The following is a 14186-nucleotide window of genomic DNA, read 5'->3' on the forward strand; positions in this document are numbered from 1 at the left end:
AGATAGCCCCATACTTAAACCAAGCTGTTCTTAACTAAATTCCTGATGTAGTCTCTTTATACATTTTGGGATTTTTCTACCTTCCAGTAAGATGTTTTAGTGGATTGTGAAAAGGGTTGAAAGCATAGACGAGTCAAGAATATCAGATTTTGAAAAGAATTGTGGGTTTTTTGTCTCCTTGTTAGGGATTCTTTCCCATAGCACATGTTCAAATCTTTAAAAATTACACTAGACAAAACAGATCAAGGCTAAACCAAAATGTCAAGCCAGATTCAAAAGAGGTCTGAGACATTTTCACCACAATGTTGCACTAGTATTCCTAGTTAGTGGCAAGAACGTTCAGTTCTGAGAATCATGAAAGCCCAGTAAATTGTATGTGCTACTAGACAGTGGCTAGTTACACCTACTCTAAACTCACAGGGATTTTCCCCATCCCAGGGAATTCCCAGGAGGGGAGAAGAGCCAGTTTTATTCAGTGATTCAAAGAGAACAGAATCAAAGCTAAATTCTAGACCTTTACATTACATTCCTTTTCATTAAGACACTTTAAAATGCAGTATTTCTGCTGCCATTTCGATACTCCTGATGATCTCCACGTTTCTTTAGCAATAAAAAAAAAGAAGTCTGAATGTTTCTTTTGATCCTATGTAAATGACAGTCATCTTTGATAATGTGATATCTAATCTAACATACAAATTGTCTTCCACTCTGAGTTGCCTGATAAGAATATTGTTTTTCTTAGAGAGAAGTATTTATGTACTTTTCTATTTTCCTTTCTCATGTACATAATTTCTCAAAAACATACTGATACTTTATGCTTTTCTTCAATACATCTAACGAGCTAAGTATACCATATTACCTACTTAAACCTTAGTTACATAGCATTCAGTGTTTTCAATGTACAAAGTACTATCAAGTCAAAGTTTCAACATTGGCTTAGGGCAGTCTGGCCGTACTGCCGCCACAAAAGGCGCTCCTGCTCCTCCCCTCACTCACCTGTTCCTCAAGTTCTGTCCCACCCTGCCTGCTGTATAGTAAGTTGGACCAATTTGCTGGTACAAATTGAAATGACCCTTGGAACAAAAATATTTTGAATTAGGAAGCTCCGTGTGCAATATAAGCGGTGCAGGAGAAACAGTGGGGAAAATGCTGCTGAGGAGAGGGCACGGTTTTACATCAGCTTAAGCTTCATATGTCTTTATAGTCCTTTCGTGTGTTGAAAACAATGAATAGACACTGGTTAGGTGTCAAGAACTGGAAGCAAAGCATGATTCATTTCAGGATTAATTTATGCAAAACCTGCTAATATAGATCTCTCCCTTTCCCCTCCTTCCTTCTTCAGACTTTCTATCTCTGAATGTGATCTAGTTACTGCTCACATGGGAACTTTTCAAGAAAACCCAGAATACCAGGGAAAGGGACATTAATGACTCAGTAAGTTGCACTTTCACCTCTGATTCAGTGCTTCAACATAGCAGTAAAGGCTTTTGTTCTGTTTCTAATGCCATCCTTACTAAGGGATGTCTGTCTAAAAATACAAATGCTAATCAGCTCTAGCCTTGAAGGGAAGTTGTGGCACACTTACTGGAAGAGAGTGTTGAAGTTACTGCAATGGTGAAATTCTTATGTGTGTACGTTATTCATCCCAAACCTCTGAAACACAAGTGGATGTATCATTCTTCATTTGCCATGAACAAATGTGGGCAGCATTGCCCTGTTCTTTACATTTAAATACTGTTTTGTAAAAACTCAGTTCAAATTCTGAGTGATTATATTCCTTTGTTTGTAATGTCCAAATTATTTCTGAATGCTTCAGTCTGAGCTTTCCTCTATAAATACGGTTCAGTAGTACGATGCACAATTTCCAAAACATATAGTGATTTTATTTCCCATCTAACTAGCGTTGAGGGGCTTTCAAGTTTAGTTTCTGGTCATTCGTAAGATGTGAGACCTCAATATCCTTTGTACCATTTATCTTCTCAAAGTTGAGCATAATTTGTCACATAAGCAAAGAGTAGTCTGATGGATAGCAACTTACATTAGGTTTTTCAGGTCAGTGTTTTTAGATTATGTCGAGGTTGTAAACGGCTTTACAAAACATTTTATTTAACAATTCTGGAAGCTTGTGTGACAGTTTTTCTAATTAACTTATTTAGCCTAGTTTTGGAGTAACATTAGCTGTTTCATCACTTTTAGGCTATTTTGAGTATTCTTTGTAGCACCATCAATAAGCCAAGAATTTGTAGTCCTGTAATCATACAGATTACTCATCATTGCCTTCTCATAACAGAAGCCTGAAATGCTCATTAAAATTGTCTGATGTGAACCAAAAGTTAGTATAGTTGCAGAATTAACAAGAGAACAGCATTTTATTAGCAAAAAAAAAAAAAATATTTTTGGATACCTGTTTTAGTGAAAGTGAAAACTCCAGGCTTATATATAGATCAGTACTCTGAATTTGTTTAATATGGAAAGTAAAAATAGGCTTCTGGAGTGGAGGATTGGTCTGAAAAGACTGACGATCATGCCTGAAATGTAATAAGGTGGGGGTTTTGTTTACAGTGAGCTACAGGAACTTGCTGCCTGTTCTTGCCTAGTCTGTTAGCCTATTTTTAAAATTGGCTAATTATAAATCACTGTTCCAACTTGATCCTTTGCCCTGTACCTTTCATCAAAACAATAAAAAAGGTCATCTCCCCATCTTCAACAAGCTATTTGACTCCCACAGGCAGTTGTTATACCGTGCTGCTTGAAACTTGGAGGCTCAGATTCTCATCTCACCAAGCCTGTTCTTTCCCCAGTACAATTATGATGTGTCCATTGGAGTTGCATGTTGATACCAACATAACTGAGAGAATAATTAAGTCATGGTCTGGTCACTGTTAAAACAAGAATAAGTATGGTCAAACGTACTTCTTGAAAATGCGCATGAACTCAGAGCAGCACTATTAGCAGATGTCTGCTGGGATGTTGCAATTGTTAATCTTTGTCTAAAAATAGATTAGCTTTTTGTGGAAACAAATTCTGTTTAGAATAAGCTATAATCTCTGAAAAACACCCTAAGGAAGGAGAATGAATTGAGACTTGATACCATTTTCATACTGCAGAATTTAAATGAGAAGACCGTGTGAGCTAGTGGGTTGAGCTGATCTCTGTTTTTGGTTTTGCCACTGGCTTCTTGGCTGACCTGAGGCACAAAAAGGCAAAATTACTTGCCCAAGTTTCACACCCACAAAACAGGAATAATGATGTTGTTCTGCTTTTTAAAGCATAGTGAGATCTGTGGATGAAAGGAATTACACAAGAGCTGCTACTACTATTTCTTACCAAGACTGGTAGTGTCACAGCACTTTCCAAACTATCAAGCTACAACAAGGTCTTTTACCACCACATATCAGCACACTCTTCAATGCCAGTCCCTCTGCTGCCTTCTCCTAGTCTCACCTCATCCAGGGCACACTCCCTCTTCTCTTGTTTCTTCCTCTCTCCCTTCCTTGGCTGCTCCTTCTTCACTAGCTGCCCAACCCCTTAACAGAACCAGCCACAGCTGCACCTTATCTACATAGGCCAGCCCCACCCCTCACCCCTGAAGCCGGCCCACAGCAGTATATTATCAATGCTAATTAACCCAGCTTCATTCCTCTACATGGTACAACTCTACTGAATGGCACATAATTTTAGAAGTGTGCACGCAGTACCCTGGCAGTGGCTGAACATGAGCTTTCTCAGCCAAGTTTTGTGACCTTCATTCTCTGGTCCACTACCATCCCTAATTTGGTATCCCATGGTGAAAATAGCGATAAATTATAGATGTTACCATCAATAAACATTTATCTACAGTCATTACACCTTGTTCCCTGAAATCTTACAGTTACTCATTGTTGTAAACAACGTGCCAGATGCTGCTGTGGGCAGTTTTAACTTAGCAACCCTTTCTATATATATGTAAGGTACTATAAGTATAATTCTAAAAAGCTGTTGCGTTTTTATTTAAAATGGTTTAAACATTTCCCAACAGAATGTTCCTGGTTCTGCCTTTCTGGAAACAAAATGAGTGCCATTAGCGGTATGTGTGAGCCTTCTGGCATTTCTCTGTGTCACCCACACAAAATTAACCTGCTGGCTGGGTACTGTACACTCACACTAAAATCCAGTGTGCTCTGTTAGTGAGCATCCTTACTTAGCGTCTGCATCCGTACCTGCATCTGTCTGGCAACTGTAACTACCAATGAAGCACAGACCTGCAGCAACTCCTTCAAAGCAAAAATCTTAATTTCTGGGAGTTCAGGACTTGTTTGGCTTTGCTAGTTTAATTTTAGGTTTTCTTGATATCCTAATGATGCTAAAACTTTGGACTGATGGGTGCTAGAATTGAAAATCAGGAGGAGAAAAAGTTTGCTTTATCCTGAGTATTTTCAGTAAATTGGGCTGTGCTTTGTCATTAATTCCATAAGATTTTGCAAACACCAACTTGCTCCAGAAGTTGCAGCATAAACTCAGAAAGTAATACACGTATCCTTCATATCCTTTTCAAAAAGCACTCTGTAGGGATTTGCTGATGCAGAAGCACGTCACCTGTTTTCTGAATTGGAAGGATGGCAATTTTGAAGTTTCTGTTAAGATTTCTTGGTAAAATAATGTTATGAATTAACATGAATGTTTGTCAATCTCTTCCTCATTAGGGCAGATTCCTCTGCATTCTTTCAGACTCCCCTTCCCCACGCTCCCTTTCTTTCCTGTAGGCTTTTGGAAAGCTGGCTGAGCTAACTGTCATTGACTGAACAGGTTGCTAGTACATCGTAGGAGGCCTTCCCTCCGTACGTGTTGTGAACTCATTTGTAGCATAAGAGATGGAAGGAATTACATTTTTAATCTTTGTGTCTGGAATGTATGGCTTGAGGAGACAGAAATTTTGGTACTCTTGAGTGTTGTAAACACAACTTTGAATTACATATTTTATTAGAAGTGAAAAGTAAGATTAGCCTTTTGCATTTGGAGAAATTCATCCACACCGTCTCAGTGGTGTCTTCCCTTCAACTTTTTCAGGAGATAGCAAAGCATCTGGTAGGGTTAACAAAGTTGCAGTTTTGTTTTGTTTTTTCCAAAATGGAAATTAAACCAGATACACTCCTGATGAGTCTCTGCTTGTATTAGTGCATCTGGTTCTGGGCACCCACCCCCAGAAGGATGTAGATATAATTGGACTGTGTTCAAGAAACAACAAAATGCTGAGAAATTGTAAAGCTTGATTTGTAAGAGGAAAACTTTAAAAAGAAAAAACTTAATTACGGACAGTGCGCCTGAGTGACAGCAAGGGGGAGGAAGGTCTTGATAACAATCTACAATTTTGAGGGGTGTGAACACTAACAAAGTGAAAAATTACTTAGGGTGGTTCAAGAAGGTATAATTAGATGTAATGAAATTAAATTAACAATATGTAAACTTGAGCTGAATGTTAAAGTAAAACAACATGAGCAGTGAGACCTATAGATTTATTATTTATCTGTATTGAGTTAGCACTGGGGAATCTAAGTCAGGGATCAAGTGCTTCTTTTCCTGTAGAAACATGAAACATGAACAAAAGAAATGCAGTCCCTCTCTTGAGTAATAAACAAGAAGCTTGACTGAGTGGCATATAAGGAATAAACTTAAACGGGTGGGATGTGGAGTAGAGACCCTAAAAGATCTTTCAAGTCTTTTTTGGTCTTACTGGCTGGCTGTTGGACTATTTAGGATTATAAGAATGTAATTCTTATTTTGAAGATTCTTATTATTTTCAGTCACTAATGTATGTAAATATTACTTGAAATTGGAATAGCCTTACTACGCGATTGCCAAGAGCTGGAGAAACTGTCCTTGGACATAAGTTTTTTGTTGGTTTTGGTGGGAAAGGAGCCAACCAATGTGTCCAGTCTGCTCGACTTGGGGCCAAGACCTCGCTGATCTGCAAGGTAAGCACTGACTTGCTCTTGGATTCCAGCTGAACTAAATGATCATGCATATTCCAGTAAACCTTTAGGTGACTTACAGAAAAGTTTTTAGTTTTGTTTTTGTTTTTTTGACTTGCTTCTTTTTGTTTTTATTTTTTAATCCTCCTCTAGGTCCCTTTTCCTTATCTCTGCTGAAAATTTAAGTATGGAGGAAGCTGTTTTAAGAACACTGCCAGAATCAAAGACTAGTTGGCTAGAGGTTTGGCAGAAACTGCATGTAAAGAAGGACTGCAAAACTTAGATTGAGGTACCATGGGAAAAAAAATTGGAGAGAAATTGAGATGGTCAAAATTCAAGTAATCTTGATTAGCCCTCCCTCTTTATGTTCCCCACTGTTACAGTGATCAGGGATTCATTGATGACATTCAGGTGCCAGGCATTGTAGTCATTCTGAAATTTACTTTGTAGCTGATTGAAAGTCAAGACAATGACAAGCCAGTAACAAATTTGGGAAATAATGTAAAACTTTGTGCTTCAAGGGTTAAATCATTATCTCATTACTTGAGATCAGGATGAGATGTTTGCTTCCAAATTCTAGCACTTTTGCATGCTATGGGATTTTTTTGCCCACTTTTCTGAAACATCTGATATACAGCATTTCTAAAGACTGGCTCACAGACCATCAGGCTGATTCAGCTTGGCAGGTGCTATGTACTTACAATGCCTTTTTTTATTTTTGTCATTAAACATTACAAGTTTTGAGGGATAATTACTAAGGTTAAGATCAGATTTTCTCTCTCCGTAGCCTTATTGTCTATCCTGTGCTAACTGTAGGTGAAACTTCAAATTCACTGGACATACTTTGTTATTGCCATAGCTAGGGAGAATGCTAAATTTGTTGGATCATTGTCAGGGATTTTTTTAGAAGTACTGAAAACATCTCAAGGAAGCCTTTCTCTCTGGTTCTCCAATCCAATATTAAGGTAAAGAATGGTAACTATAAATCTAAATTACACCTGCAAGCATTGCTGTGGATCATTATCACTAGTTCTTTTACAGTGTGGTATTTTTTTTATATTGATAATGTTTGTGCTTCTGTAATAGTGTGTATATTTGATCATCTTTGCATTCAAGAACGATCAGATTCAAGTACAAGATGAACTGGCAATGAATTCCCTGCTAAATATTAAAGTTGGTTTTTTTTCACTCAAAGTGTGAATTTTGTTTTATTTCTTAATGGTCTAGCCTTTGCTCAGTGCGTACATGTTTCTGGAAACATTTACTTTCCTAATAAAATTTCGCAATTTCTATAATTTCAAATTACTTTCCAAAAGAGGGACATTCTGCTGAAGTGTGGCATCCTCTTATATAAAATATAATATAGATAGAGGATATCCTTAATAAGAATAGGGGTAGACATCTCAGATCAAGTGACAAGGCGTTCTTCATACCTCAGAGCTGTAAAATACAAAGGAGAGATGGTGACTATCTGGTGAGGATTTGAGAGGGGGAGTTTTAGGATGACTTACAGCTATGACTAGAGATGCCATAGAATGCTGTGGATTTTAGTGTAAAATTAAAGTACTGAGTTTAATTAGTGGAAGTTCAAACTGTTCTGCTGTGTGCTTGGATGTATCTGCAAGTGGCTCTGGGTTATCAATATGTATCACAGTAGTAGTCTTAAACTCCCCTCCTTAATTTTCTCAGTACAGTAAAACAATATATTGATGGAATAGTTGCCACTTCAAAAAGACGAGAAAGACAGTTGTTCAGAGAAAGGTACAGGATTACTGACAGGGAACTAAAGGATATAAGCGATTAAATTAATTGCTGGTGTTCATACAAGAACCCTGTTGCACTACTGAAAATTGCAGTGGTCTTGAGAGCCCAAACTCTTCAAAGTTGCTTTTTTGTTTGTTTGGGTTTTTGGAGGTTGTATGTGCTGAAAAAAGTCCTGCTTTACTTCTGATGGACTATTTGGAGTGATCCTCACTGGGTGATGATGTCACTAACCTGATAACTGCATATACTAAATTTTACTTAATCCTCAGCTGCATTTGATTCCTACTTAGAACTAGGAAGTGATGTATTACCATGCTATGTACTCTTTTCTCTTTAGATGATTTCTAAGCCAAATTTATGTTAAAGTGCTGTAAGCCTGAATCCTCACTTCATTGTGAGAACATAGCTATATCATGATGCATCCCACAATATGATGGATATATTCAATTGTTTTTCCTTTTGTATTACTGTCATATAGTTATCTTTAATACCTGTTTCATTACCTTATGAAGAAAAAAAGTAAACACTCAAAAAAAAAGTGCATATAGAATAGATTAAACAATTGAATAGATTAAACAATTGTCAAGAGTTACATGTTTTTGTTGTATTTCAGGTACAGATGAGTTTGATTCTCTAAGCTGCTAGAATTTTAGCTGCTATCATGCCAGCTAGCTCCCCTAGCTCCACATGCAAAACATGACAGTAAGCAGGGAAAACTCCAACTGAAAAATACTCACATAATTCCACTCATTCTAATATACAAACTGTGTGACCATAATGCTTGTACAAGTGACTGCTGTTGTTAAGAACTGAATAAAGAAGAAATGCTATTTTAGCACATACAATGATCTGTGGTCAGCAGGCTAAGGCATTTATTTTTCTGTTTACACGATAGTCCATCTAGCACAGTCTGTGCAAAAGCAGAAAATACTTAAAAAAATGTTATATAATTTGACATGGTCAGTCGATAATGCCTTTAATCTAGAACGAGCCTGATGTCCAATATTCTGTCCTCCTTGCGGGTAAAGCCTGAATGGAAAGATAAGCCTTTTGAATGCACTAGGATTAACTGGGTTGGATGCAGATGAACTAACATGGAAAAAAGTTCCCAGAGGAAAAGGGCCTCCATGGAGTCCCCTCTGAGGGCTTCCCTCCAGCACTGAGATGTCTTGCTGTGAGCAAAAGTACTACAGCTGATTTCAGTTGTTATGACAGTTGAACAATAAGGGATGGCTGTCTGTCAGTTGTGTAGGACCCAGAGCTGAAGGAAGGAAGTTTCAGTTGAGCTTTTGGAAAATGGTTATGAAATATTTTGTTGCTGAAATAACTGAGCAAATCCTGAGATTTGTTGTAGAAACTTTATTAGCAGCAAGGGAGGGAGAAAGTGATACCATCAGGTAGAATGCATTCCGTTAGTACAGCTGTTAGGCTGCAGAGGTGAGCAGACTCACTTTAAATTGCAGATGGCTGCAGTCATCCAGCCTAAAGAAGTAGGAAGATGCAGCTTCTGACAACCTGCCCTGTCTGGCAAATTGGGAGTAGTCAGAGATACAGAAATATTCTAATATGCAAACAATGAATAAGATGGTGACCAAAGTAAATGTTGTTGTGGGGTTTTTTTGCATGTACCAGAGGAATGTCCCATCTGGTTAGACTGTTTTGACCTAAATTGCTGTCCTACTTCAGTAAGACTGGGACCATCCCTAATAATGCTTTAGAAAAATCCTTTATAGAGGCTGTAGGAAATGAAAGTATGTTTCAAAACATGGTTGTGCAATAGAATATGTGGTGGGAAGGATCATCCACCCATTGCACTTTAAAGTTTAGAATTCTGAAACACAAGGTTTGATCCTTGTGATCACTAGTTAGTACTTGGGTCTTCTCTGAGGTTTCTAAAGGACTGAGCTCATAAGTAGACCAATTTCTAACAGCAGGCAATAGAGGCAGCTGCTTTGTGCTTCTGGTAACTCAAATACACCGTTAGCCATTTAGTGCTGTTTTATGAGAAGATGGATCATTAGGACTCCTCATGTAATTCCTTCATTGTCTAGACCATGACCAGGATCTTGATTTGGCTTCCAATCTGAAAGATTTATTTTTTTTTCTCTTGCAAAGATATTTCCAGTAGCATTGGTCAGTCTTTGATACTTCTGATACACACAATTTACTCTTGGAAGTGGAAGCACACACTATGCATGCTCAAAATGTAGTCTAACAGAGGTGAATTCAAAGCCATGTTGGCTTTATAAATATATTTTAAATGCTATTTTGACATTAAGCGAGTTATACCATTTTTTTCTCCATATATACATTTCTGTGTAATGTAACAAAAAGAAATTTTTATTAGTCTGAATAAACAGCAAGCAGAATTCTGTTCAGGTAAAAGGATTAGTGGAGCTGAAATTACAAGCTCTTTAACTTGCTGTTAGAAAAACAAGAGCATAGCTTGACTCCCTAACTCAACTTGATCTGCTGTTGCTGTATAAAGCAAACAAAAAATGTTGAATTTGTAAACAGTACATTTAGTACTGAGAATTATAGAAACCAGCAGTGGCATGTTTGTTGTCACTTTCTACTCCATAACTACAGTTTGATATTTTTCCACCGAGGGAACTTGAGATAGAAAATACAAAATAGGAATGGCAATTAAGATGGACACCGGAGTTGCTAAGTGCTTTTAATTCAAAGCTGAATAATTCAGTACATGTCCAGATTTTACAGTCCCCAGCAGGTTTCAGTGTCAAGGGAACACAGTGGTTGTAAGAGGATGAAACTTGAATATAGCAACATGGGTGTAAGGGGGAGTTTTGTAATAAAGGAGGAGAAAACTGCAGAACACTATTCCTGTTGTTTATTAATGTTATTAATACATTTTACTATTATTTGTTTATTAATAAGGGAAAGTGCTGCAACACAAAGTGTTGTATTCAAATTGGATTAGAGCATTCTGTTGTCTAAAGATGATCCATCTGTCCTCTCACCTTTCTGTCAAGAAAACCTATCCTTTTATCTTTTGTGTAGGTTGGGAAGGATTCCTTTGGCAATGATTATGTTGAAAACTTGAAGAAGAATGGTATTTCTACAGGTAAAATTATACTTTAAGAAAACCGTTTTGTTTCATTTTTAGGCTTTAAAGACTGGTAGTGGAGGGTTTCTTATTTTATTGCCTCATTGGATGTGTTTTATCATTCAAAACTATGAATAGTTGTTTTAACATAGCTGGCAGAACTGAATGAATATGGGTGAGAATGTGGGGACTTCTGAAATCAGCTGTACCACTAAAAATAAAATGTAATTTATTACCTCTAAATCTCAGAGGATTACATCAGCGCAAGGCACGTGAAGATAACTTGCTGTTATGCAATTCTTTAGGCTGGCATTAGTGATGGTAATGCCTGGTTAGAAATTGAAAAATCCAGTCTGATTATTCAACCTCAATTTCATGTTGGGAGGGGAGGGGTACAGTGGAAAAGCATTTGTCAACGCAGTCTATTTCACCTCTGTTTTGTGAAATGACAGGTGCAGTCATTTTAGAGACTGCAGCTGATATTTGTTAACACACACACACAAAAATCAATGTTAAAAGGCTTTCGGGAAAAGGGAAAATTAAGCATTCACAATATCCTAGTATCTTTGCACCTCTGCAACCCTAATTCTCTCTTGTGTAAATGTGTTGTTGTGTGCTACTTAACTACATGATCATATTTTTATTTATATTACTCTGGTCTTCTTCAGGGTGGACAAGGATGGACAGATGCAATCATTAAGTGCCAATTCAGTATTCTGTTTATCTTTTCTGTTTAATGTGCAGCCACGAGCTTCATTTACTGCGTTATTCAAATTCTGCTTTAAAGACAGAGCTATCAGTATTTTGTGGGCTTTTATTATGCTTATCAGTATAGCATCTAAATATTTCACAAATGTATATACAGGTTTATTCATTGCATATCTTCCAACTTAAGCAAGAAACCAAGCAAGGATACCATAAAAACAGTGTCTGTTAGTGTACAGTTCTAAATCTCTCCAAAGTATGCCTACCTTATGAATAAAGTCTTTGATCATGTAAATAAAACTATTATAATGCATAGCACTTAGTGAAAATGTATATTCCACAAGGAACCTTAAAACTCATGTTTTCAGATTTAAATGATTGATCTTGTAATGTTATATATTTTTAAATATCTTTATAGCAGCAAAAGAAAAGTGTAGGAGAAAAATTTCAGAAATTCCATCATAGTGCACTTCACTGATAACTAGATACATCAATTGAAGGGTTGGAACCTTTAGGTCCAAGGTATCAGTTTCTGTGGACTGAGTTAAAATTATGTCAGAAGGGTGTTAGATTGTCACCCCTCTACACTGGTCAGCCCTGGAGGAGGATAGGTTGTACTGCTCGTGGGGCTGGTCCAGGATCCCAGCTTGCATTACAGGATTTGAAGACAAGGGTGATTCAGCGTGCACAGACCTTTTTTGCTTAGGACAGTCTTATTTCAGACCCTGGCTTTTCATTTCAGTTTAATCTTTGTCTAGCCTATTCCTGTTGTTATACATAAGGATACTGGGTAATGGGTGAAAATTCTTGCCGTAATGCCAGTTCTGCCAGCTTCCATTTCCTGGATCCTTGTCATATGTCTTTGTTTACGTTGCTCTTCTATTTCCTAACATATCACCTTACCCCTTTCCTTTCGAATTCCAATCTGTTTCATAATTTTCCCCTTATCCCAGTCTTCCTGTTGTCCACAACCTATGAGCTGCCAGTGCTGTTCCGACCATTTAGACCTTTAATGATATGTTACTCTCTGTCCCACATTTGAACTGTGCAGCTTGCAGCTCATGCTGCTTATTTTCTGCAGGAAGAGTACTGAGAGCACAGAAGACACAAGTTCCCTGCTTTCAATTCCAGTGTCTAGAGCGAGCTCATGATGAAGTTATAATTGCAAGGAAAGTTCTGCTGTGACTGTTGTAACTCAGAACTAGATACTGGTACCTCCAGGGCGAGTACCCGCAATACTTTAGCAAAACTGAATGAGCATGATGTTATTTGTTTTTTCAGTCTTGTTCAGATTTGAGCAGATATTTAAATTGGCCACAAAAGGCACATCTTCGGAAAGAAGCCAACTTTTGCCCAACATCAAGTCCATGTTCTAAAATGTTAGAACACCAGAGCCTCTTAAACAAAAGGTCACCACAATTTGTCTCAAAGAAGTAGATTTTTCTCCAATACAGTTCGGGGCGCGGGGGGTGGTGGAAACCAAACTCAGCTTTTCTGGCAGTTTTCTACTACGGTTCTACCTACAAAAACCCACCTGTCATAGAAAGTTTCGGACCACTGGTTAATATTTGACAAATTTGCTGACAGCTGAAAACAGGTTCTTATAGTAGTATATATGGAACAATCTTTATAATAGACAGCACTGCCAGCCTCACTTCTAGTTAATTTATCTGAATAATAATCCAAAGAGGAAACATACAGCCTCACCACTGCCTTCATAGCACGATCTGCAGAATTAAATGCTGTGTTGTTTTAATATTTTCGTTTTCTCCAGTGTTGACTCTGTTGCTTCATTGGATAAAAGAAATACTTCCATGTAGGAGTAGAGTGCCTGAGAAGGCTGCATAAATAACATGCTTTCTCTAAAGCAGAGATGTAGCCAAATTAAAGAATGTTGGACTCGCATTTCTGTTTTGTGGGTGTAAATTAACACTTTTTGTTGTTGTTAGCTTCTCTGGCATTGTTGCACATGAAAGAGTAATTAGCATTTTTAAATTGCTGGAGGTTATGGGTTCATTTTAGATTTAATTCAATTAAACTGCATCACATGCTATTGGTTGAAAGTAATGTATTGAAGTAATGCATGCTGTAACTTTTCCCTTTCTTAGCATTTGTAGGTCAGACTACAGATGCTGCTACTGGAGCTGCTTCAATAATTGTCGACAGTGAAGGTACATATTTCTACTCTGAATTGTCCTTTTTGTTCTGCATCTACAGCCATAAAAGAAACCTTTGCCATGTCACTGTTAATTGTGGAATTATTTTTTCTATATCTTTCATTTTTTTCATGATCTTATTCACACTTCATTGCACTTCCTTTTTTATTACAGGCAACATTGTAGGATGAGGTGCCTAAAAGCAGCAGAATCAGATGCTTAGATTAGCAGTGCAATAGCCATAATTCAATCAGCCGGCTGATCTATCTAGTTTTACAATGACCAGTGCACAGTGTAGCAGAAAGTTAAAGCTCTCCTTTTCCACTACAACTTACGTAGCACTTTTACTATAGAATCATATAATTATGTTGGAAAAGATCTTTAAGATCATTGAGTCCAACTCTTAACCCAGCACTGCCAAGTCCACCACTAAACCGTGTCCCTAAGTGCCACATCTGCATGTCTTTTAAACACCTCCAGGGATGGTGACTCAGCTACTTCCCTGGGCAGCCTGTTCCAATGCTTGAGAATCCTTTCAGTGGAGAA

The 14186-nt window shown here is 37.6% G+C and overlaps 1 protein-coding gene across 3 annotated transcripts in view; it reads left to right on the top strand.

Annotated features, from left to right (window-relative positions):
• RBKS (ribokinase) overlaps positions 1-14186 on the top strand; it is a 69824-nt gene that overhangs the window by 13379 nt on the left and 42259 nt on the right. For 2 of the 3 annotated variants that reach the window (XM_056357724.1, XM_056357725.1), the window contains 4 exons: positions 1343-1434; positions 5819-5951; positions 10734-10797; positions 13593-13655. In XM_056357724.1, coding sequence (XP_056213699.1) covers positions 1427-1434; positions 5819-5951; positions 10734-10797; positions 13593-13655 — 268 coding nt within the window. In that variant the 5' untranslated portion in view covers positions 1343-1426. The remainder of the gene's footprint in view (positions 1-1342; positions 1435-5818; positions 5952-10733; positions 10798-13592; positions 13656-14186) is intronic. The other variant, XM_056357723.1, reaches the window with a different exon arrangement.

The sequence above is a fragment of the Falco biarmicus genome, chromosome 12 (assembly GCF_023638135.1).
Source record: "Falco biarmicus isolate bFalBia1 chromosome 12, bFalBia1.pri, whole genome shotgun sequence".
In the NCBI taxonomy this organism is placed as follows: domain Eukaryota; kingdom Metazoa; phylum Chordata; class Aves; order Falconiformes; family Falconidae; genus Falco; species Falco biarmicus.